The 26,454-nt window shown below is 36.9% G+C and overlaps 1 protein-coding gene across 6 annotated transcripts in view; it reads right to left on the bottom strand.

Annotated features, from left to right (window-relative positions):
• atp2b1a (ATPase plasma membrane Ca2+ transporting 1a) overlaps window positions 1–25,128 on the bottom strand; it is a 66,464-nt gene extending 41,336 nt beyond the window's left edge. For 4 of the 6 annotated variants that reach the window (XM_038288432.1, XM_038288431.1, XM_038288433.1 and 1 more), the window contains exons 1-2: window positions 25,035–25,128; window positions 2,698–3,208 (exon numbers count right to left, since the gene is read on the bottom strand). In XM_038288432.1, coding sequence (XP_038144360.1) covers window positions 2,698–2,890 — 193 coding nt within the window. In that variant the 5' untranslated portion in view covers window positions 2,891–3,208; window positions 25,035–25,128. Of the gene's footprint in view, window positions 1–2,697; window positions 3,209–24,785; window positions 24,805–25,034 lie in introns of those variants that run through there. The other 2 variants (XM_038288429.1, XM_038288430.1) reach the window with 2 other exon arrangements.
• Between the last annotated feature and the right edge of the window lie 1,326 nt (window positions 25,129–26,454).

The following is a 26,454-nucleotide window of genomic DNA, read 5'->3' as shown; positions in this document are numbered from 1 at the left end:
AAAGAGGAGACCCATTTTAATGCTCCAAGTCTAATAATTGTATTATACCATGTAAATTATTTGCTGAATTTCAAACCAAATTGTCTTTGTGTTTTTAACCAAAAGAGTTTTATCATTATTATTTGCCTCACTTTAACAATTAAATTAAAAATAAGAATACGACATATAGTGAAACATTTCAAGCATTAAATTCTATTTATTGTGATGATTATGACTTACAGCTAATGAAAGCCTAAGAATCATACCTAAAGGTGAAATGTTACAAAGGAACAAGGTTTTGTGTTTTGCTCATATTCTACCCCAAACATTAATGGGGGAAAGGGCTGACTTAAAAGTTGTCCAGTCTGTAGATCAGTTCAGACCATCCTTTCATTGCATGGTCAATGTGTTTATTGCAGCTTAGGTTCAACTGGAAATAATTTTACACCCAACCAGGAGCTGTAATTGATCTGAAAAAATAGTACCGTCTGATCCACTTTAGAAGGAAAATAATAGAAAATAATAAACCCCTCATCACTAGGAACATTAAGAGGTCCGGAGAAATCGTGGAAAGATTGACATGCTACAAAATACAGACAGTGGTCCAGAGAAACTCTCCTTGGGCAAACTCCTTTAGGATAAGGCTGATGAACATGGACTCCATAATCTCCACAGATCAAATTGCAAAATATAAATGGTTTCCAGGTGGGGATTTTGGTTTTTGGGTTACGTGGGACCATTGTGGTAAAACGACGTCTTGATAGCCTCCGAAAAGGATAAGCCACAAAAAGTCCTGAATAAAGACACTGACTGATGGCAGAGATCTATACCTGAGCACAAAAACACAAAGTTAAGTAAAAGGAAAAAATGTGGTAGAAAAATGTGTTGATGCAACAGGGATCACAACAGCCTTAAAAGGACTGATACGCAAAGATCATTCACAGTCGGGGGGAAAGTTCACTTGGACTGAAGGGAGTCTGTTTCAGGAGCCAGGACACACAGACACACACCGGACATAAGGAACAGCTGTTGCACTGCTTGCGCTAAGCTAACCCTGAACAAAATCCTGCTTCAGAACCGTGATTAAAAGGTACAGTTTAATATACGTTTTGCATTTCATTTTAAAATTAAGGTTTAAGAATCTGGGGGAAAAGCAGAAAAGCACCGAAAGTTACTTGTGGCTCAAAGCAGCATTATCAACACTTCATGCTGACAAGCCTTATGGAGATTTTATTTTCCATAAGGACATGGCAGCAGCTCCCATTCCTGAAAGTACCAGTTCCTGCTTTAATGGCCTTGGGGTTACTGTATCGTATCAAGAGAAAAGATGAGACATCAGACCCAACAATAAAGAAAAGTTAAAGGCCTTCTACTAAAGTAACCTGTGCTTCTTTAACACCTGAGCGGAGCCACAGGCTGATGGCCTCCATGCTACATCACACTGATGTAGTGTCTTCAAAGAAAGGAACCCTATTTTATGTGAAGTGCATGTACTCTACAGCAGTTAAACACCTTAATCAACATAAAGCTGTTTGTTTTAATAAATCCTCTCTTTTGTTAATCTCGTTTACCTTTATGAGAAGCAACACTTTGTGCTTTAATTTCTCTGAATTATAGTCAAAATTTCAGAAACAGCCTCTTGATAGTCCCCCCCCTTGATCTTTATCATTTTTTATTAATTTAAGAAGTTTCTAATCATTAAGCTACACCTGTGCAGTACAGCGCTGAGCGGATGAGGACAAATACATTTACAAAACAAGCAATGTCACTAATGTTAGTAAAATGACGGTACTACACGTTTAGCAGCATGACAGAGCTGCATGCATGTTTAGACAACTCACACCCTGTCAACCACTAAATTCCTTCTCCTACATTTTCCCCCCTCAACACAGTTCAGAGTCTTCCATGCTGATAAAAACTGCGAAACGTAAACAGGGCACACCGCTTCCACCATCAATAAATGAAAGGTCAAGATTCACAAAGTAAGCTAATGACTGTGGCTGCAATGAGAAATGTTTTCCGCTGCAGTAAAGCATGGTATTTATCACATTACTGCCTCTTTGATGAAGGCCAGGAAGATTTTTCCTTGCTTTGAGGCACTACATAGAGCCGACTGTTGCTGTTACAGTGAATATGTGGTGCCGTTTTAATCTGGGATCAAACTGAAAATCCCCTCCCATAAGAGTTCAGTCAAGGTCATTCTGACGATTAAGCAGACTGTCTACAGAGAGACAAATTCAAACGGAGGTAGGGAGGGAGGAAGGTGGCAACACACACCCTGCTGAGATTTTTTTTTTTTTCTGAAAGCTGACTATTTTTAGATTAAGTATCAACTGCTTTACAGCACAATAAAAATCAGATGATAACATGTAGAAAGTCGCACTGTTTTGGACGACACATGGGAGTGTGACCTGCTTGAAGACTGGTGCTGTGCCCAGGGAAACAGCTGGTCTGTCTGAAGCCACACATACAAGCATGCACACAGACTGAGAGGTGAAAGAAGAGAGAGAAGTGGGGTGTGGGGGACATAAGCAGAGACCTTGAAATAGCCCAGGATAGGCCTAGGTCACAGCCGACCGGCTTGTCTGAACACCTGTCTGGCAGTGAAGTCTATGTATGAAGTGTAGCACCTTCAAAACACTTTTTTACCACATCATTACCACCTAAATAGCTCTTCTAGTAGTAGCATTTAAAAATACAGAAAACATTATACTGTACCGTCTATAGGTGATGTTTTTAAACGGTTGCAGAGTCCTTGAGTATCTCCGTAGGTTTCACTAATTTTGGTTATCGCCTCAGCGCCTCGTAGCTCCATTAAGGAGCGCAGTTCTTTGAGTGTGCAGCCAAAGTCCCCATCGTGGTTGGCCTCCACCAGGGAGTTCTTCACCCCACTGTACGAGTTGTTTGCCATTGCCTTGCTTCCTGCTGCCACCCCTAGTCTTTTGCAAAGCGCTGCTGCTTTTACCCGACAGTGGGGCTAAAATAGAAAATTGTTGTCCTTAAAAAAATAACCAAAAAAAATATAATTTTAAATCCTCAAGAGTGCAAATACACAAATGGTTTCCATAAACAGCTGACAGATCCTTCACAGGCAGCTGGAGTCACATGTCAGGTGGTAGTGTAGAGATATTACAAAACAAACCATTATATCCCTTGGAGAGCTGAGTTCCTAATCATTCATGGTGACTGAAGAACGCCCGCAGACCCGGAGATCACCTTGCATGTAGATCTGAAACAGAAAAGAAAACTGTAAAACAGTGAACAACAACACTAATGCATTCATTTCACATGGGGGATACTACAGGTGCTGGTCATAAAATTAGAATATCATGAAAAAGTAGATTGATTTCAGTAATTCCATTTAAAAAGTGAAACTTTTATATTATATTCATACATTACATACAAACTCATATATTTCAGATGTTTATTTTGTTTAATTTTGATGATTACAAATGACAACAAATGAAAATCTCAAATTCATCATATCAGAAAATTAGAATATTGTGAAAAGGTTCAAAATTGATGGCCCCTGGTGCCACACTCTAATCAGCTAATTAACTCAAACCACCTGCAAAAGCCTTTAAATGGTCTTTCAGTCTAGTTCTATAGGCTACACAATCATGGGGAAGACTGCTGACTTGACAGTTGTCCAAAAGACGACCATCGACACCTTGCACAAGGAGGGCAAGACACAAAAGGTCATCGCTAAAGAGGCTGGCTGTTCACAGAGCTCAGTGTCCAAGCACATTAATAGAGAGGCGAAGGGAAGGAAAAGATGTGGTCGAAAAAAGTGTACAAGCAAGAGAGATAACCGCACCCTGGAGAGGATTGTGAAACAAAACCCATTCAAAAATGTGGGGGAGATTCACAAAGAGTGGACTGCAGCTGGAGTGAGTGCTTCAAGAACCACCACACACAGACGTATGAAAGACATGGGTTTCTGCTGTCGCATTCCTTGTGTCAAGCCACTCTTGAACCACAGACAGCGTCAGAAGCGTCTTGCCTGAGCTAAAGAGAAACAGGACTGGACTGCTGGTGAGTGGTCCAAAGTCATGTTCTCTGATGAAAGTAAATTTTGCATTTCCTTTGGAAATCAAGGTCCCAGAGTCTGGAGGAAAAGAAGAGAGGCACTTCATCCACGTTGCTTGAAGTCCAGTGTAAAGTTTCCACAGTCAGTGATGGTTTGGGGTGCCATGTCATCTGCTGGTGTTGGTCCATTGTGTTTTCTGAGGTCCAGGGTCAACGCAGCCACATACCAGGAAGTTTTAGAGCACTTCATGCTTCCTGCAGCTGACCAACTTTTTGGAGATGCAGATTTCATTTTCCAACAGGACTTGGCACCTGCACACAGTGCCAAAGCTACCAGTACCTGGTTGAAGGACCATGGTATCCCTGTTCTTAATTGGCCAGCAAACTCTCCTGACCTTAACCCCATAGAAAATCTATGGGGTATTGTGAAGAAGAAGATGCAATACACCAGACCCAACAATTCAGAAGAGCTAAAAGCCACTATTAGAGCAACCTGGGCTATCATAACACCTGAGCAGTGCCACAGACTGATCGACTCCATGCCACGCCGCATTGCTGCAGTAATACAGGCCAAAGGAGGCCCAACTAAATACTGAGTGCTGTACATGCTCATACTTTTCATGTTCATACTTTTCAGTTGGCCAACATTTCTATAAATCCTTTGTTTTTATTGGTCTTCAGTAATATTCTAATTTTCTGATATGATGAATTTGAGATTTTCATTTGTTGTCATTTGTAATCATCAAAATAAAACAAAATAAACATCTGAAATATATGAGTTTGTATGTAATGTATGAATATAATATACAAGTTTCACTTTTTAAATGGAATTACTGAAATCAATCTACTTTTTCATGATATTCTAATTTTATGACCAGCACCTGTACATGTACAGACTAGTCTTACTGCTATACTATTAATAATGCATTCAAATAGAATCAACACAATTATGAAAGAGCTGCAGACAACAATTGAAATAAAGAATATTGATAACTTGAGAATCTTTAAAACATTATTCAAAGCTAAACTGAACATAGCGTTTTCTGGGCCATTCTTGGCTTATTTTGACATCATAATTTTTTTTAAGTCACAACTTGGCAATGTTTCACAAAAGATCAATGTTGATAGTTGTTGCTGATCTGGCCTGGAAAATGGATCAACAGTATCCTAACTCTTGTATGAGGAGGATCTTAGGCAAAGCCTCAATATCCCCTATTCCTGTACTCCTTCACGCCTGCACTCCCTAACATACAACCATTTATATAGTCTGGTTAACATAACCCACCCTGCAAAAAAGTAAAAAGGAGTTTTTTTAAATAAATCAGATACTTAAAATGTTAAAAAAACATTTCATATATCATTAAATATAAAATATCTAGATTACAGAATAAAAAAAAAAAACTTGGACTAGTCAAAATATTTCCAAATTTCATGCAAATATACAGGTGCTGGTCATAAAATTAGAATATCATGAAAAAGTAGATTGATTTCAGTAATTCCATTTAAAAAGTGAAACTTGTATATTATATTCATACATTACATACAAACTCATATATTTCAGATGTTTATTTTGTTTAATTTTGATGATTACAAATGACAACAAATGAAAATCTCAAATTCATCATATCAGAAAATTAGAATATTGTGAAAAGGTTCAAAATTGATGGCCCCTGGTGCCACACTCTAATCAGCTAATTAACTCAAACCACCTGCAAAAGCCTTTAAATGGTCTTTCAGTCTAGTTCTATAGGCTACACAATCATGGGGAAGACTGCTGACTTGACAGTTGTCCAAAAGACGAACATCGACACCTTGCACAAGGAGGGCAAGACACAAAAGGTCATCGCTAAAGAGGCTGGCTGTTCACAGAGCTCAGTGTCCAAGCACATTAATAGAGAGGCGAAGGGAAGGAAAAGATGTGGTCGAAAAAAGTGTACAAGCAAGAGAGATAACCGCACCCTGGAGAGGATTGTGAAACAAAACCCATTCAAAAAATGTGGGGGAGATTCACAAAGAGTGGACTGCAGCTGGAGTGAGTGCTTCAAGAACCACCACACACAGACGTATGAAAGACATGGGTTTCTGCTGTCGCATTCCTTGTGTCAAGCCACTCTTGAACCACAGACAGCGTCAGAAGCGTCTTGCCTGGGCTAAAGAGAAACAGGACTGGACTGCTGGTGAGTGGTCCAAAGTCATGTTCTCTGATGAAAGTAAATTTTGCATTTCCTTTGGAAATCAAGGTCCCAGAGTCTGGAGGAAAAGAAGAGAGGCACTTCATCCACGTTGCTTGAAGTCCAGTGTAAAGTTTCCACAGTCAGTGATGGTTTGGGGTGCCATGTCATCTGCTGGTGTTGGTCCATTGTGTTTTCTGAGGTCCAGGGTCAACGCAGCCACATACCAGGAAGTTTTAGAGCACTTCATGCTTCCTGCAGCTGACCAACTTTTTGGAGATGCAGATTTCATTTTCCAACAGGACTTGGCACCTGCACACAGTGCCAAAGCTACCAGTACCTGGTTGAAGGACCATGGTATCCCTGTTCTTAATTGGCCAGCAAACTCTCCTGACCTTAACCCCATAGAAAATCTATGGGGTATTGTGAAGAAGAAGATGCAATACACCAGACCCAACAATTCAGAAGAGCTAAAAGCCACTATTAGAGCAACCTGGGCTATCATAACACCTGAGCAGTGCCACAGACTGATCGACTCCATGCCACGCCGCATTGCTGCAGTAATACAGGCCAAAGGAGGCCCAACTAAATACTGAGTGCTGTACATGCTCATACTTTTCATGTTCATACTTTTCAGTTGGCCAACATTTCTATAAATCCTTTGTTTTTATTGGTCTTCAGTAATATTCTAATTTTCTGATATGATGAATTTGAGATTTTCATTTGTTGTCATTTGTAATCATCAAAATTAAACAAAATAAACATCTGAAATATATGAGTTTGTATGTAATGTATGAATATAATATACAAGTTTCACTTTTTAAATGGAATTACTGAAATCAATCTACTTTTTCATGATATTCTAATTTTATGACCAGCACCTGTAGAATCTAGTCAGTAATAAGAAATCATACTATTGGGTGCAGGTAAATACAAGATCATACCATCCTGTGTATAAAACAGCACACAGCAAACCAAAGTCATATATATTTAAAAGAACATTTATATTTAAATATAAATGTCCTAATTAAAATTTTCACTGGAGTTATGGGTGTTATAAAATACATTTACTGATACAGTAAAAATCAAAACAATAAATTCTGCTCCCAACTAACTTATGCTCTTATGCTGACCCCTAAAGCCATCCTACCCTTCTTCCAGATGAAAAACGGCCACAGGCCTCAAGTGCATCAAGAATCGAAGGTCAAATTCAACATTTTGTCATATCTACAGCTTTGCTACTAGTGATTATGAATTCAGAACTCCAGGCATGTGCACGATTAAATTAAAATGGGTTATTTGACTAATTGTTCCATTTACCCACCAAGCTGTTGTAGGAGTCGTTTGGGTCATTGTCACTTGTGAATTAATAAGAAGCATGACAAATAATTATGGTTCTATCTTTTAAAGTGTAAAGGCTTGGGAAACCAGCAGGCTACAGTCTAGCCCTCTCCCGATGGTACTTCTTAGCTTCAATTTTTTTTCTTCCACCCCACTTGAACTCGCCATCTAGTTTTACATATATACACCCTAAAAAGCTGCGTCTCTGGCACAGTTTTTACCTGAGCTTTTCCTTTGTTGCCGCTTTATCTTTCTGCTCAGCGGTTGGTTATATCCCACTAGAACATTTTTGCTGCACGACTCTTAATGCAGCTCATTTTGTGTTAGAAGAGTTCCCTACGGTTGATGACTAGTTTAAATTCAACATGATGTTATGCTAAAAATAAAAATCTTTTTCACTAATATCACTAAATCAGGTATTTATCATAATCACTTTTAAGAACCTTTAATAAAAAACAAAAAAGTTAAATGTTTTCAGGAAAATCAAACAAAACCAAAAAAAAACAGAGGGGCACATAGGATTGCCATGGTGTGGATGACTGGGAATGTCAACAACAGGTTTGATACTATGGTAATAACTTTGTTTTGAGCAGAGTGGAAGATTAATTAGAGATACAGGAACAGTGATGGGATAGTTAAGGCGATTCAAGTTCGAGTCGATATATATATTTTTTTTATATATAGAACATTCATTTTAAATTAAAACATGCCTTACTGCCTTGAAAAACACAATGTCACAAATGTGAAAATAAAATAACAAAATAAAATAAAAAAAAAGGGTACAAGGTGTATCATCGTATATCAAAAGTGTACAATTTGATCTGTCAAACTAAAATCCTTTATATGAACGTAAAATAATATCAAGGATGTAGCTCTTGGGATTAGAACTTGTGTGAAGGAAGAGTGACATACTTAGTCCAAATCAATGGGGAAAGCTGAAGCTTACCGATCAATGATCAATTTCATTTAAAGAGTTTATTTCATAAACTTATGATCACACCATAAATCTAAAGAAGTAATGGCAATTAATAAAAAGAAAGTATGAAACCAGTCAGGTTTTTTTCTCTATATTAACAGCATAAAGGTTTCATTAAAAAGTGCAAAAAACAATTATCCTTTAAATATACAGCATCACAATCTGCTGAAAAAATGTATTTAGTCATACCAAAAACCCCCATTAAGGCTATTAAGCTATTACAAATAGAACAGAGCTCTTTATGTCAAAGCGTCTGTTGCTAAATAGTAAAACCGTTTATGGAGTTTAGACTGTTTCTGTGGAAGCACCAATACATTTCAGGCATGCCTCCCTCAGGCAATGTTATCAGAAGACTCAGTAATAATTTCCACTGTTTTGTTGATCATACTCAGCTATATAAGTCTCTGAACTGGAAAGATGGAAAACACATTCATCGTAAGCATTATGTTGAGATGACCAGTAATAGTCGAATGCTGAATAATAAACAAAGTTAATACGATCAGAAACTTTTTGGAGTGTATGTATTTGTTGAAAAGACTATGCCCTGGTGCACATATCTAAAGTTCTACTCTGTAATCAACTTTTTTCATCGATGAAAAGGTTTACCCTAAGGAAGATTTGTACAAAATAATAGCATATTTTCCTTGCTCTTAAATCTTGAATGTGGCTGCCTAAAATGCATTTACACATTTCTCCTAAATCTCTAAGAATAAAAAATTCCTCCCACATTTTCAACTTGCTTCTTCAACTTAAATAGATTTCCATAATTTCCAATAGAACAAGACCGTTTCAAAATGTCAAGAGTCAAATTTAACAAAATTTTTTCAGATCAACTTTCAAACTGTTTTCAAAAAAAGTGGTCCGGTTAAACATCTTCAGACTATTTGAAATTTATCACCACAATATTTTGTTGAGATTAACCATAGGTAGAAATCAAACATAAAATTTGGCAAAATACTAAAAACAAATTCCTGCTGAGAAAAAGGCCCGCACCCACAAAAAGAGGGTGAATCCTGCATTTCCAAACAGCACAAATAAGAAAAGCTTCCTCTAAATCTGGCTGATGGAAATATGAAAAGAATATACCTTTATAAAAAGAAGAAAATATGTTCTTCTCTTTCACAGAAATCACACTCTAAACTGAAGGTTAAAGACAAAAGACCATCTGGTTTATTAAAAAGGTCGGGTGTGTGATGACACTTGTTTAATTTATGCACATATTCCTGGTAACCTGAGCATCTGCTTAGACTAATTTTAAGCTGCATGTTACACAGGCTCTGGAGCAACAGTTGCTAACATCAAGATGTTTCTGTTTTGGAGAAGGTCTTCTTATTTTATGAAGACAATGCTGAGCCCCACTGGACTGCATACTAAAATGGCCTATTCAAAAGTTCTACAGCACTGTGAAAAGGTGAAACAAATACTAAAAAAGCCTCAAACTGGCACCTCAAAACCTCCAAATCCAAGAATTACAAACTGCAATAATATCTGGTTTATGTGAACCTTAGAGTGGTTCTAAAAGCAGCCAAAATGCAATTACAGCCTATTTTACTTTGCAACGGGCTGAAAAAGTTTTATTTCATTAATTAGTTTCCCTAGCATGACTGTTAAATCTTTTAAAACAAAATAGTGGGGCAGTAAGTATATTTATCCTATTCTAACATTAAGGAAAAGTTAATTTTCTTTTTCAATTTACCAGTTAAAATAATCTAAGTCTAAAAAGATTATAGAAGCAAGATCTCCTTCACATTAATATTGAGTTGTTAATAATTAAATAAAAATGCTGATAACCATATAGTTATCTATTTTATTTTATTAAAATACAGATCAAACCACAGGATGATGAGATCAAACCATAGGATGATGAGACATCATGTAAAGTAAATGATACAACTCTGATAAGATGTTTTTATTAAGGATGGATTCCATTTTTCAAACATTTGTATATAAATTTATTCAAATGGTTTGCTTCCTCTGATAAATCGTACTATATGAGAAGAGCATGCTGTTAAATCTAAACATTAACTCATCTTGGTAGGTTAAAGGATTTATTTGAACCCAAACTATTAAGTGATGTGATTATAACTTTCAGGCCAAATTATGTCTTTTTAGCTATGCTTACAACATTAGTATCATTTATTTGTGATGATATAGCAGATTCCCTCTAGGGAAATGTCTTTTGTTTATTTTGATTGACAAGTTTTTGTTTTATAACTTTAGCCATCATCAAATTGTTTGCGGTTAAACAGTTTCCCCACTCTGGATTTACCACTATCTTTTGGTATTTACGGAGGATATTAAAGGAAAATTCCGGTTTTTAACACTTTTAGCCCATTTTCTGTAGTGTCCAGGATGAAATCTAATGATCGACACCAAAATTTTGACAATTGGTCGTGTCCCTGCTATTTGGCTCATGCAGAATCCCCCCCTGGCTGCTTCAGAATGGCTTCCATAGTGCATGTCCGATAATGTCCTTAAAACAACCTTAAACGTTCTTTTTTTAAAATATGCTACTCACCGGGTCGTCAGCGCTGTTCAATGACGTTCCAAAAAAAGTTTCGTAAAGAAAAAACGTTCCTGTAGTGTTTTATTTAGCATTTTGTAAATCCCATTGAGTTCTGTTGGAATAGTCAATATCCCTCCGCCACTGGAAACGGAAATGGGGCCTGTTTACGCTTAGTTGTAGTCTTTTCGCAAGGCCCAAGTGTTTCTGCTTCACTCTGTGTACTCCGACGTCGAGGTGCTAAAGTCTCTGTTAAACGCTTTAAAAAACTCTGAAAATGGAATACGAAAGGTGGATTCTTGAGGAGGACATATTGGACTTTGAGTTTGACGGTAGAGGATACCGTTGCCAACTAGTGGTCTGGAGTGTGCAACGCTTCAGATTCGAACGGGAAGCGGAAGTTTATAAGCGGTTGTGATGTATCGGAAAAAATAGTTCTGAGATTTACAAAATGCTAAATAAAACACTACAGGAACGTTTTTTCTTCACGAAACTTTTTTTGGAACGTCATTGAACAGCGCTGACGACCCGGTGAGTAGCATATTTTAAAAAAAGAACGTTTAAGGTTGTTTTAAGGACATTATCGGACATGCACTATGGAAGCCATTCTGAAGCAGCCAGGGGTGGATTCTGCATGAGCCAAATAGCAGAGACAGGACCAATCGTCAAAATTTTGGTGTCGATCATTCGATTTCATCCTGGACACTACAGAAAATGGGCTAAAAGTGTTAAAAACCGGAATTTTCCTTTAACTATTCCTCTGAAAAAAATTGGATATTTCTCTTAAAAGCTGATACAGTTTCACTCGCTGCTTGTATGCAGACAAAAGTGACAAAAATGGGCTGGTGTGTGTCCTGTAAACAGTCATTAATTCTGCAGCAGATTTGGAAATACATGAATGTCTGTGTTCTTACAACATATTATAAAAAGGAAGAAAAGTAGAGATATTGCAAATGCATGTGCAGAGCCTCATAAATCTAAATGGATGTGTCAGAAATTAATGACATTTGTAACATTAAGAGGAACAAGTTTAGAAAAATGAAAGCTTGAGAACAAGATCCCAGCTGTTTGTGTGTGGTCATGATTTTGTTACCCTGTGGGGAGAATGTCCCAGGAACAAGCTACTTTGTGGGAATTTGAAGACACTTGAGGGGACCAATGGCTCGTCCCCATGAGGAGACGTTTAGGAGTAAGGTGTCAATGGAGTTAAGGGTTGGGTATATGGCTGAAACAATGAATCTGATTAATTGATTATTTAAATAATTGTCCACTGATTTAGAATTGCTTTATTTTTAACTGGAGTATGAACCTTTAGCTGACAGAAAACCCCACTTAGACCAACAACTATCCAAAATGAAAATATTTTAGTTTCACCTGGTTTAATTCTGTAAAAAAAAAAAATTCTTTAGGTAAAACATTTCTGATTGCAAATTGATTAATTGAATTAATTAGCAAAATAATCATTAGTTGCAGCCCTAGTTAGGGGGAATAGTTAAGGTTAAGGTCAGCGTTAGGTTATAGAAATGCAAGCAATATGAATAGAAGTCAATGGAAAGTCCCCACAAGGATAGTGTGACACAATGTGTTTGTGTGTGGAGGGGTAAAAACTGGTCTTCAAAAATGAAAACTGACCCCATGCAAAGGCCTAAATTAGTTACAAAGCAGCACAAGGGCAACAGAGCCAATGTTTGTAGTGGAAATCACAAAGTTTGGAACTCAATCTCATAAAAAATAAATTACTGGCAGAGCTAAAAAGTTTGTGTGCCAGCAGCACTGTTCCCAACAAAGTCAACTTGGTAAAACCTGTTTTACAGAGTAAAGTATCAGAAGCCACTGAATGATTTACATATATGGCCAACCTCATCTCTATTCTATGGTATTTCTTCACTAATACTCATGCATCAGACTATTGATTATAAAATCCGACTGAGATTTGACATTACAAATGTATATTTCCCCCCTCATCCTTCTACCAATAAGAATATTTGCTAAAAAAAGATGTTTATACCACCAAAACTGAAGAAAATTAGCATTCATAGAAATTAGAGACAGATTAATCTAAAATATTATAGGTTTCAGGATTCTTAGTGAAACAAATGATACAATTTCAGAATCTAAAATTAAGAAACCCCTTTTAGATATAATTGCCCAGCTGCAGCATGAAAGAGCACCTTGAATATCAACATACATGGACAGACTCTAAATAGTTGTCGTTTTCCAATTTTATAATTCAACCAGGAACATTCATATACAACAACCAAGTGAATAATATATATATATATATATATATTTTTTTTTTTACACAGTTCAGGCTAATGTGTGTTAATGCAGTCAATACCTTTTACCTATATTATTTTATTTTTTAAAGAAAAATGGAAACAATATATGAACACTGCGCTTCCAGGTAAAAAGGAATAAAGGCATTTCATCAGAAAATATCAGCTCAACCATTTGATCAGCAGTGAAGGTAGACTGAAATCAAACGTCTCCACAAATAATGATGGGGTGTCTAACGAAGACTTTAAGATATGTTTAAGTAAAACACTTTTCATCTACACTCCTAAACAATTATTTCATATCCCAAACTGTAATTATTGCCATCTTTATTCTGAATATAAAGAGCCAAATAAAAAAGACAAATCCAAGTTGGTAATTTTCCCCTAAAACCTCATAAATGGGCGATCAACAGGTCAAATCACTCTTATTTATCAAATGCATTAAAACCAAGAACTCACACAATATTCTGTTCAATAAAAAATAAATATCGGTAAATTACATAGAAAGTGATGCATTAGGGAAATCCTCTTGTAATTCCTTCTTTTTTATAGGATTCAAAACTACCATCTTCTTTCAATAAAAAACCTTCATTAACCCTTATCTGTGTTAATCTTTAGGAAAACTTTGACTTAGAAAATCCCAAGAGTCTCCCTTTACTATTGCACAGATTATATTTGTATAGCTTATTAGAAAATCATAAAACATAACAGCACTCAGGTGTTTAGTAGACATACTATTTCATTCTTTTCTGTTTTTCGTTATTTTAAATACAGATCTGATCCTTTCTGACAGCTGGCAGAAAGGATCACAAGGAAAGTAAAAGTATGAAACATAAAAAATATTCTGATTACTTAACAGGTGGTGGTTTTCAATTACATAAAAGGTAGGATTAAAAGATAATATAGATTTTACTTTTAAAAACATTGTATTTTTATTCAACTCAAGTATAATAAAGTGATATACTGTTTTCTGGCAAATTTACAGACTGACGAAAATGTCAATATTCTTGGTTTTGATGCATTTAGGTAACTGGGAGGAAAACAGGATTTTAATTAGCTATATCTGTCTATAAATCCAGATGAAGCTAACCCATTACATAGATTACAGGCATGTCTTGAAGACATAAAAACCTGGATGACTCTTAACTTTCTGCTTCTGAATGCAGACAAAACAGAAGTTATAGTCTTTGGACCAGAGTCTCTGAAAAAGAAACTGATTAGCCAGTCACTTCATTTGGATGGGATTAAACTGATTTCAGATAATAAAGTAAAAAATCTTGGTGTTGTTTTTGATCAGGACCTGTCATTTAAATCCCATATCAAAGAGGTTTCTAGAATTTCCTTCTTTCATCTGAGGAACATTGCAAAAATTAGAAATATCCTGTCCAGGGGTGATGCTGAGAAACTAGTCCATGCATTTGTTACTTCAAGGCTGGACTATTGTAATTCTTTACTATCAGGAAGTCCACAAACTGTAGTTAAAAGCCTTCAGCTGATCCAAAATGCTGCAGCCAGAGTTCTAATGAAAATTAAAAACAGAGATCATATCTCGCCTATCCTGGCTTCTCTTCATTGGCTTCCTGTTAAATCAAGAATAGAATTTAAAATCCTCCTCACATATAAAGCCTTAAATGGCCAAGCTCCATCTTATATCAGAGATCTGATTGTTCCTTATGTTCCTAACAGAGCACTTCGCTCTCAATCTGCAGGTTTACTAGTGGTTCCTAGAATTTCTAAAAGTAGAATGGGAGGCAGATCTTTTAGTTATCAGGCTCCTCTCCTGTGGAACCAACTACCAGTTTTAGTCCGTGAGGCAGACACCCTGTCTACTTTTAAGGCTAGGCTTAAAACTTTCCTTTTTGATAAAGCTTATAGTTAGAGTGGCTCAGGTTATCCTGAGCTATCTCTATAGTTATGCTGCTATAGGCTTAGACTTTTGGAGGACATAGGGACCCCCATTTCATCATTCTGCTTCATTCTCTCTCTGTTCTCCTATTCTGCAGAATCTGTTAGTTCAATCTCTAACCTTCTGCTCTCTCTGCTTTTCCTCAGAGTAGCTTTGCCTCGTCTGTTCCTGTTTGGCTGTGACGTCATCCTGGAAAGAAACATCAGCTGTGCTGCTTCTATCAACACCCTTGTTTATAGATGTTGGAGATCGGCCTGTTTTCCAGTGTGGTCCTGTTTCTCTGACCGTGACTGAGTGGATGTGCTTTCTTCGTCCTCTGGCATGGGAGCTGCCTTGGAGCTCGTCTGCCTGGCTGTGTGTTTCCTGGACGGGGCCGCCTTTTACAGCTGCTTTTTGTATCTCTGCTTCTGTCTCCTTGAACCCCAGTCGGCCTCGGCAGATGGCCGCTCACACTGAGCCTGGTTCTGCTGGAGGTTTCTTCCTGTTAAAAGGGAGTTTTTCCTCTCCACTGTCGCTACAAGCATGCTTAGTGTGGGGGATTGTATTTGAGTCAATGAGTCAATGCAATCAACTGGTTTTCCTTAGATAGAAAACTTTGTATCAATTTGATCTGGTTGAACTGTAAAGTGCCTTGAGATGACATGTGTTGTGAATTTGGCGCTATATAAATAAACTGAATTGAATTGAATTAATTATTGCTTGCTAATCCCATTAGATCCAAAACTAGGAAAGTTAGGTAAATATTACCTTAATTTGGCCTGTGACAACACAAATTGTGGACCATAAAACATCAACATTGTTTAGCTGTTAAAGCTCCCAGTACAGATTTAACCCTTTATGCTAGACATAAGGATTGCTAACACTTCCTGCAACAAAAAGTTGCACTTCCACCCAGAGTGAAGCCGTCTTATTTATTGATAAGTATTTTCATCATCCATCATCCAAAAATGTCATAAAAATATGTATTTATGATTTCTGAGATGTCAAATGGTGAGGTCCTGAGAAGATGCCTGCAGAAAAGCGCATCGATATTGGGTAAGCTGGATGGGCTAGATAAGCTGATCAGGAAGGCAAGCTCTGTGATTGGATGCCCTCAGGACTCAATGCAGGAGGTGATAAACAAAGGATCCCTACTACATTAACATCTCTGTTGGATAACGTTTCCCACCCCATGCATGAAACTTGCTGAACAGGAGAGCTCCTTCAGTGACAGACTGCTGCACCCTAAATGCACCAGGGAGCGTTATCACAGATCCTTCCTCCCAGCAGCTGTAAGATTTTATAAGCACCACTGTTCCCAACAACCTCAATACGCTGTTACATTCATGCTGATTTTGCAGTTTCTACCTTAGTCAGTTAAATAACATACTGCTGTCATTTTGCACATCTCTTATGTTGCTGCCATTTTCAAATATACATTACTGTAAAAAATGTCCATAGCTGTTATTTATTCTCCAGGTGCACAGTTTAATATTGTTAAAACACTTTAGAGTGCAGTATTTTATTGTTTATCTTTTAACTCTTGACTATAGTTATTCTTAGAATTTTTTTTAAGGTCCACATTTGTGTGACCAATATTTTTCTATAATCTTTTTGCTGCTGTAAATACCAGAATTTCCCCATTGTGGGACAATAAAGGGATTTTCTATTCTATTCTATATTTCCCTCAAAGTCAATTGACAAATATAAATTATGCTATTGGCTATCTTAGGACTCCATCTCTCTTTCAGTGCACTAAAATTTGCACTACATCTTAAAAGTGGAATTTTTTATGGAATTTAATTTGTTATCAAATGGAAAGTGTGTACCATAGAGAGTTAATTGAAACCAAGAACAACTCCTGGCAACTTGGCTTGACTGTCGGGAATATTTTGAATTCAAAATTGCACAGCGAGTGACGCAACAATTTTTCATAATGTAGTTCACACAACCCTGACTAAACAGAACATAAATACACTCATACAGATAGGGGCGTTACAAAATGAAGGCAATACTCCTACTGTCACAGCTGAACACTGCTGTTTACGGGGAAAACTACCAGGTAAACTATTCCTCATCAATAAGGACTAAATTAAAAAGAATACAAGAGATATGCCAATTTAACAGCTGACTAAAATTCACTGTCATGTGGATTCTAATTATTTCTAATAGTTCATCTTTGAGACTTAGATTGTTAACATGTGTGCCCCCATCAGTTTAGTAGAACTATGATGTAATTTGTACAATTGGGCAAATAGCATTAGCAGTGAAACAGAAGACACATATGAAACTCAATTGGACCAAGCATAAAAAGCTGTTCCCATGTGGAAATCTAATGAAAATACAAGCAGCCTTTTATACTGTGTTTTTATTTAGCTAAACTGAATGAAGCAAAAACAATTAGCTGATATAAAACAAAAATGTGATAAAACCCAATCAACTGTAAGACATTGGTCATTGATGACCTCAGTGAAGTGTGAGGGGACTTAAGGTCCTGGCATTATCCGGGAGAGAATGAAACATATTATTCTATCAATCACGACAAGCTGACCTTGTCTTGAAGAAGAATGACAACCTCAGACCACTTGGTGAGCAGTACTTTTGGCCATGAAAGTCTCACACTGATGCATTAAGTCCTAATAGTTAGAGGACAGGAAAAAATGCCACAGAAACTTAAATTTTCTCCAGCAGTAAGAAGTAAATAACAGCAGAGCTACTGATCACATTGCTATTGTACACTGCTGTCCAGCTGGCTGAAACAAAGCCTCTACATTAAGGGAAATAAGATCCATGCATTAGTTGGTCGATTCATTAGAGCATTCAGAAGCCAAACCTTAAGATAACATCAAGTGCATGCATTTCGACTGCCTCCATACGCTATCCATCTCTAATGTTTACTTTGACCTTTAGATACATCTTTGTGGGTTTCTTTGGGTTTTTTTTTTATTTAGTCTAAAATTGGCTAGCATTATTTTATTTTATTTCATTAAATGGAGGAAGAGCAATATCAGCCTAAGGAATCAGCAGCATGTATAGTCAGACACGTCAAAAAAAATTGTTTCACCTCTAATTCAGATGCATCGGTGGTAATAAGAAACACAAGCAGTCAGAGTTGTAACTAAAGGAGCACCACAGATCACTAATTTAGTGGGTTTTTACTATCCAAAATGTCTAACACTTAATTATGGAATATCAAAACAACTGCAAATAAATATTGCTTTGACTTAAGAATATAATGTGTTTTATTTTTTTGGCTAGAAGGGATCATTTTCTCTTTTTAATAAACACTTGTACATGATTTGTAAATTTTTCAAATAGATCAAGTATACATTAATACAACTGCTGTGTTGCTGCCAACTGAAAATTAGGCTGAATAGACTTAGTATTTTTCTTGAGAAAATGCATCTCAAACCACACCACTGCCCTTATGTTTCCTTTGTGAGTTTGCCTACAACAAAGTGTGGTTTTGTGGTCTTTACAAAACATGTCATCTTCAGGTAAAAACTAAAGCAATCTTAATTGTTTTATTGACCTCTGAATAAAATTGGACTATTTAGGAACCACATATGTGACCCACATACAAGTACAGCAGCTAATAGTAACATCTTTTTTTTCCTATCAGATGTCTTTATATTCTCACACTTGCCAAGCACAAACAATGCCAAGATGAAGGTGTGCCAACATTTGCTACACTGCCTTGGTTTAAGGTTGCGAAGCAGGTCACATGTCACAACAGTGGAAAATCATTGTGATCGGATCTCCAAGCCAACAGCTGGCGTGGTATGGTTGAATGACAGTGGCTGCAGTTAACCCTTTACACACTACAGCAGCAACACCACAGCCTAACCCCTCTGTGTGATGATTTGACTTGAGGAGCAAACACTAGCAACTCTCAAGCTATTGGTGTCGTTATCTCACATTAGAGGCTGTGCAAGAGGCCAATAGATAGGACGACAGTGGTCTTCCTATCCTTTCTAAGGAAACCCTCTGGCAGTTTGAACACCTCTGTGTGCCAAAAAGCCGATGGAAGTCGAGGATAGCAATTCTAGGGATCCCTCTGCAGAGGAGCCGCCTAATGCAAGATGTGGTATTTTTAGCATCGCCCAGACTGTCCCCTCCCCCACAGCTAGTCATAGCTGAACTGGGTCGTGCCATGTAAATGTGGAGGGTACAAGCAGAGACGCTCAGCCCTCCTACATCACCCTAAAGACTGAAACCTCTACACAGCTCTGTAACACTGTCAGGCTGATGAGAATGCACAGTCAGAGGTGTCATTGACAGCACACTGGGTGCGCCTCGGCACCCCTTTCATCATCGTGTTGAGGGGCAAGTAAGGATGTGCACACATAGTACTGCTTAAAATAAAAAAAATAAAAAAATCATACATAGACATATTGTACATGCTAATATGAATAGCTTTAATGTATTTTTTTTTTTTAAATACGTTTTCCAACTTAACATCTGAGGCTCACCTCAAGCATTGAGCTGGTGCTGAAGTAGAAGTAAATTTAAATTTTACCTGAAAGATCAATAAAACATTCTGCTAAATGTAGCAGCTTATCATTCTACAGTGGCACAGAATAAACGCATTAATTTTCCTGGAAAAAACTCCGCAAAACTAGATAAATCATTGTTTCCTAAATTTTGACCGGTCCAAAAGAGGAATGTTAACATATAATTAACTATTACAAATTGATTTTTATTAGATAAATGCTTATTTGATATGAAACATCCACTTAAAATATTGTACTGATACAGGCGCCCACTAGCCACTGCTCCTTAAGTGAAACTTCACTAGTGTTTGCAAAAAAAAAAAAGTAATGCCAGAGTAGAGGCATCTAAGAGCAGAAACATGAATCGATCCAGAAACTGGTCCAGAAATAGTTACACAATTTAATGGAGACAAAGATGCAGAACACAGTTATAATGATTCTGTATGGCTTAGAAATGCATTGTTATAACATAGTGATCTACTGTTTTATCTAAATCAGCATATTGTTAATTAAAAAAACTCTTATAGGAAGATCCTTTTAGTACAAGAGAAAACTCAGGTTTTAAATTAGTGCTCTATGCTTAAAACCAATCGTTAGATTAATGCAATTGATTGTCCTCTACTTTTAAGTATATAAAAATTAACTACTGGTTATGACACCATGACTTAAAAAAAGGATTCAAAACCTCAAAAAAACAAGGATCCTTGTAGTAGTATGATGGAGCTCAAAAATGGCTTCTTCATCCGATTCAAGCCAAAAAAATGCAAATACAGAAACAAAACTAAACATCTGCCAAGCTTTTGACTGCACCTTTCTTTCTGGACAGGCAAGTTCAATGTTTTCTAATGCAAAATATAAGTTAGCATTAACATACTTCACAACTGCCTGAGAAAATTTAGAGATTCAAATTTGGATTGAAAGCGCTCCAGTTATTGGTTGGGATGAGTTAAACTTGTGGATATCACCTTTAAAATTTCAACATGTGCTCTAGAACAGGTTTTCTGTTAATATTAAAATGCATTAAAAGGAAAATCAGAAAGAAACTGTGCATCATAAATTTTAATAGGATCTTTGCTATTTAAGATGCTTGACTAAAATTTTGCCATAGACTGAATTATTTGGACCCTGCTATAAAGAAAATGCTTTAACATAAACCAAATACCACAGTGCAGGAAAGCACATAAGTACAGTTAAGCATGCCACTATAAGTGGCATTGTTCTGGGATGCAGGACCTAGCTCACTCAACAAAAAACAATCATGAATACTGTGAATCACATTGTGTTTGGGGACTAGACTTGCCTAAAAAAAAAAAGCAAAAAAACATAATTTAATAAGCAACAGGGCTACCATAAGACCCTGGTTCTCTGGTGCTGCATGAGTGGCAACTCACAGGAGGGAAAATACCCATCCTTTCACTCATAGCTCTAAACTGTCTCCAATAAAACAGGGTGTCCCAAGAAGGGCTGAGCAACAAATAAGAGATTTTAAATAAAGAATGTTTTCAAGAGATATGAGATAAAAACTATACCATTTATAAAGGGATCTACACTGAGTTATAGTTATACTAAAACATCTACCAGGAGGTTACTTTATTTTTCAGTTGCTTGTTATGTCTATGTGCAGCTGTTTGTTAAAAAAAAGTGCTTGCTTGATATTTGGAATAAAGCTTTGATTAGAGAAGATTTTTTTTTAAATAAAGATATCGTACATTATCATGCAGCTTCAAAATATGATTTTTGGTCCATATTACCTAGGCCTAGTCCCTCGGTCAGACTGAAAACTTTATTGTCGCTTATTCAAACAAAAAGGCTGTTTTTTTTTTACCGTTTAAAACATCGGCTTTGGACTAATGCCCAAAAAAAAAAAAAACAGTAGTGATAGAAAATACTGACAATGAGCATGTATCATTATAATGTTAAAGATTTCACCTCAACTCCACATGAAGGATTTGGTGTGACCACCTGCACTAGGGAGATCATTGAGCGAAACTAATCCTATGCTGCAATGGCCGCTCCAGCTGACAGCTCACAGAAAATGTTTCTACACTTCTGCATGATCTGACACACTAAAATAATGCCTTTTTTAGAACAGCTCATTCACTTTGCCTTTAAGAGTTGTACTTAATGACAAGGTTGAAATCTATTTATTGTGAGTTATTCTGCTCTTCTGATTTTATAAAGCAGATGTTTTTACATCCAAAAAAGTGCAAAAAAGTTGTAGACCAGCAGAGAGATACAAAAAACAAAAATGCTAGGGAAAAACATTTAAATGTATCTTTGCAGACGTTCGCCAAAAACAGCCCACAACCGTAAGTAAAGAAAGGCTAGAATGAAGGAATAGTAATAGGTAGCTTAAACATGTAACATAATACAACTACCCGACCCTACAGTTTCCACCAAGCTCCAACACAAGTACATGACATCAGAAATATGTTCTATGACGTGGGACAAAACAACAATACGTTTAGTTTCCAGGGCTGGTTTATATGATTCAATGTCTCCTTATTTCTAAAATGAACAAGTGTTCAAAACATTACCCTCTGACATCTTAAGTTTTTTTCTGCCGTTGATAGTTTTCAAGGTGTGTTTTGACTCCAGTATGAGGCATGTGAGTAAAACATGACCGCATTAGTAGAAAAAAAGGTCTTTCTGACAGAAAAGACCTGTTATTTAAAAAACATCTATCAATGCTTCAACATATTTACACGGAGAGGTTGCATGCATTATTCCTTTAGTGCTAGTCATTTGGTGCATTTGGGATTTTGTTCATTTGCCACTGAAGTTGTTTTTGATCCCAAATGGGATTTAGAAACAATATAAATAATAAAGAAAATTTTAAAAAAACTTTTCAACATTTTTCTATCATCATTTCTGAAACACTCAACTAAAAAAACAAAAATATGTGGATATGTGTTGTTTATTAATACAAATAATTGATTTTTAGACCTATAACAGAACCTCAAATTGACTATATGGAAATTCAAACAGAAGGAAAGAATAGATCCAGAGTTTCGAAAAGATCAAAATTTCTCATTGGTTACTCACATCAGGTTTAATCTAGATTTCAAAAGAGCCAAAATGTTCAGTGGAATTAAAGTGGTTTTAAAAAAGGTACAAAAAAGAAAAAAAAAAATGCCCACTGGGCATTTCTCTATCTGTATGGCATCCCATCAAGCTGTTCACTGACTGTCAGCTGGCTTAAAAAAAAACTTCCAAACTAACAAATAATAACAGTAATAATAATAATAATAATGACAAAAGAAAAAAAAAACAATCAGCCATGGCTATTTAAAGGTTTATCTTTTCATAAAAAAAAGAAAAAACACAAATTCATGGTTTGGAGATTAACAGACTGTGATCATCTTATTAAGATAAGGCTATTTTGAAATTACAGATGGCAGGCTCTAATTGGCCAAATGAAGGCTTGCACTACCAGTAGACAACTCAAGTTACAAACATCAGATTCTATATTAGTGTAAACCAATGAAATATAAACTACAACACTCTGCCAAAAAGCAAGCCAGAATTTCATAAACACTGAACCTACAGTAATCTACTCGTTATAATTTCAATGCAGCATAGATAATTGCTTTTCCTTTAAAGATACAGACTTTCACTTTTCCGCTACACTTATTCCTGCAGGTTATGACCTCAAACCAAAGCCACTACTTCAAAACAACAGCCCTGCAAATGTCCAGATACACTTATATGCAATAAATAATTTCCAAATCTGTTAGGAAAACGTGCAGGAAAAACACCAACTGAGCAACACAACTAATTAGGTCAAAGGATCCTCTTTGCATCTTCTAGATTAAAGAAAATAGCAGTAAATGGGACGATGGCTGTCTTTTTACTCAGTAAAGGTGAGCAGCTTTACAGCGTTTTAAATAAATTCTGCTGCAACAAACAACCACAAAAAAAAAAAGATTGTTTTGCCATTGCTGAGTGATCAGGATAATCTGAGGTCAAAGGGCTCAAACAGAGGACCTGACTGATGATTTCAGTAAATCATTACAGACTTTTCAATATGCTGAGGACACTTAATGAAACACTTGCTGAACTTGAAGGCTATTCTTAGAACACAGTGGGGTCTAATTCAGATCTCCCCTCTTCTATTAAAAGTATTGTATCAATCCTATAATATAACCTCTGAGACATTCCTGCTTGGCTTCCATTAAAACATTATGTAATGAGTCCACAGATAACGGCTGCACTCTAGGATGACTCGCAGACATTTGATAAGTGAACAGCAGCTCGCCACCTCGTTGCAAAGCTACGGTAGAAAAAGTATTTTAAGATCATTAGGGAAAAAAAGGTTTTGCTCCGAGGTAGGAAACACATGGGGACACCGCTGGCTCAAGAGCAAAGGGAGGGTGATTTTTAATTGGATAAGGAGTGATCCCTTCAACTGCACACCGAAAGGTGTCCATTTCAATTCCGACGATAATCTCCAAGACGCTATTGCTCCTGGTAATTCGCAAAAAATAAATAAATAAAAAGAAAAGAAAGAAAAGGCGGTAGTTTTGTGCTGGTCGTCAATCAACCGTTAAATAACGGTTAATTCCGAGGAGCAGTAGAGGACAAGGTAACGGAAAACGGTTAAAGCTGACACCTCGAAGTGGAATAAAAATGCGGCTGTCGGTGAGATTGAAATAATAAAAAAAACGTTATTTGTTCGCCTATTAAAAAAAAAAGACGGTTTACTGTGGCCACAGTGGGGGTGATAAGACAGCTGCACGAGGAGCCCACTCAACACGGTACCCAAATTTACAGCAAACGGCAAAAAAAAATTAAACTACCTGAGAATATATTATTTTAAACAGGTAACGCCGTTAAATCCGTAAACCGTGTAATACGGTTAAACCTGTTCAATTTGCATACATTTCACGGAAAGCGTCAAGTTTAAAGCGCTACAGGTATTCGGTAAACGAACCGTTAAAGCCGTTTACGGTGTTAGCCGACTAGCTACCACACCGTAGCCTGTGATGGTTGTAAGGAGGGAAATACAACACAAAATGTGCTTCTTATTGATTGACAAGTCGAAAAACTTATACAAGAGCTGAGCGGGATTCACATTAAATTAAACACGAGGAAACGGAAGACTGTAGCATCCCCCAAATGCTACTACCCACCTGGGTTTGGAAATGAAACGCCCAATGTCACTATCAAACCCAGATATAACGAAAGCTAACGGTGTTAGCTTCGGTACAGTAGGCAGTTACCCTTCCAGACGCTGGCCCTCGCTGATCACTGCACACCCAAAATGAAGAATTTATTCCAGCTCCTGCTTTTTCATGCAGTGTCCACACACACTGAAAACCATTTATCACGTGACAATTCTCTCGCTCTGCTAAGAAATAAACCCGAAAATATATACTTACTCCGAGAGCAATCCCTGTCCGTTTCACTCCTCACTCCCCCTCAGTCTCACCGAAGACTAGACTCGTTGCCCCGATCTGAGGTAAGGCCCCGCCCACTGCGTTGTCACAGTCACAATCAAAGATCGAACGTGTCAAGATAGTTCCCACCCAAGCCTAGCTCTAGTTATCAGACATTAGTAGACAGTAAACCATTGGTGTAGTAATAAAACTAAAATGAGACCAATTGATACAGTGAGGATTACTATTTTTGCTTAAAAATTTAAGGTTAAAATATCCAATTAACAAACTCAAAATAATGAGTTCTTTTTCCTCTTCTAAACTCAGCCAAATTGAAGCTCTACACAATGAAAAAAATAAATGAATAAAGAAAATTTTGTAAATTCAAATGATGAATAAAAAAAAACGTTGATTTAGTAAATATGGATACCATAGGATTCCATCTACTAAATATAATTTTGATTTTATGACATTTATGTTATATTTTATATTATTTCTCTCTTTTTTATTTTCTTTTTATTTACATTGATAACAAAATTCCATCCATTTATCCCGATAAGAAATTATATTTAATAGTAATTACAACGAGGCTTTAAACGAAGGCGGAAATACACTACGGGGTATCATATTGCTTTGCATATTTGTCTTCTGTCACAACACCGCCGGAGACATGTGATACACGTCAAAAGGAGGATGGGTACGGACCGCTGGTGTGGATTCCCATTGGCCGAGCCCGCATATCAGTCGCCTATGGAAACGGTTACGTCATGATCCCCTCGTATTCCCTCTTCGCTCCGCCGTCGCTTTATAATAACAGGATTATTGAACAGTTCCCTCCATCATTTAAGGCAGCCAGTGAAAAGCACACAGAGAAAGATTACCGTGTTGGCTCTACAGTCCTGCTGTCTGCAACACAAGGCTCTTCCCTCAGCGCTAATTCAAACCTGACGTCACTGTTTCCATGATGTAGCGCGTTTTTTTTTTTTCTTCTTCTCCCGATTGAAAGGCTGCAATAATCGCGATTCCCCAGCACTGACGAGAACTAGCGTATTTGGCAAACCCACCCCTGGCTGGGTGGCTGCTACAGGAAGAGCAGAGCCCAGTAACAAAGTGAGCAGAAGTCAATCCCTTTAGTGGGTAATCTAATAAAAACTAAACAGCAAGTATGTTCTGCACTGCAGAACAATTGCAGGTGCACCTTAATAAATCTGTTTATAATCTGAAATCTCGTTTTTGTCAGTTATTCAATTTAGGAAAATCAAACTAAATTAAACATATTATTCACTGTAATATAACAATCTCAGAACATTTTTGTAGAAAAAAGGAGTGCTGACACCTGGTCAGTAATCCTTTGTATGAATCATTTTATCCAGGCAGCCTGATGTGGAGGATTTCATCCTTGGGCTCCACTGAGCTATCAAGG

The sequence above is a fragment of the Cyprinodon tularosa genome, unplaced genomic scaffold (genome assembly GCF_016077235.1).
Source record: "Cyprinodon tularosa strain WSP-4 unplaced genomic scaffold, ASM1607723v1 ctg255, whole genome shotgun sequence".
Lineage (NCBI taxonomy): Eukaryota > Metazoa > Chordata > Actinopteri > Cyprinodontiformes > Cyprinodontidae > Cyprinodon > Cyprinodon tularosa.
This window is presented reverse-complemented; position numbering and strand designations above follow the sequence as displayed.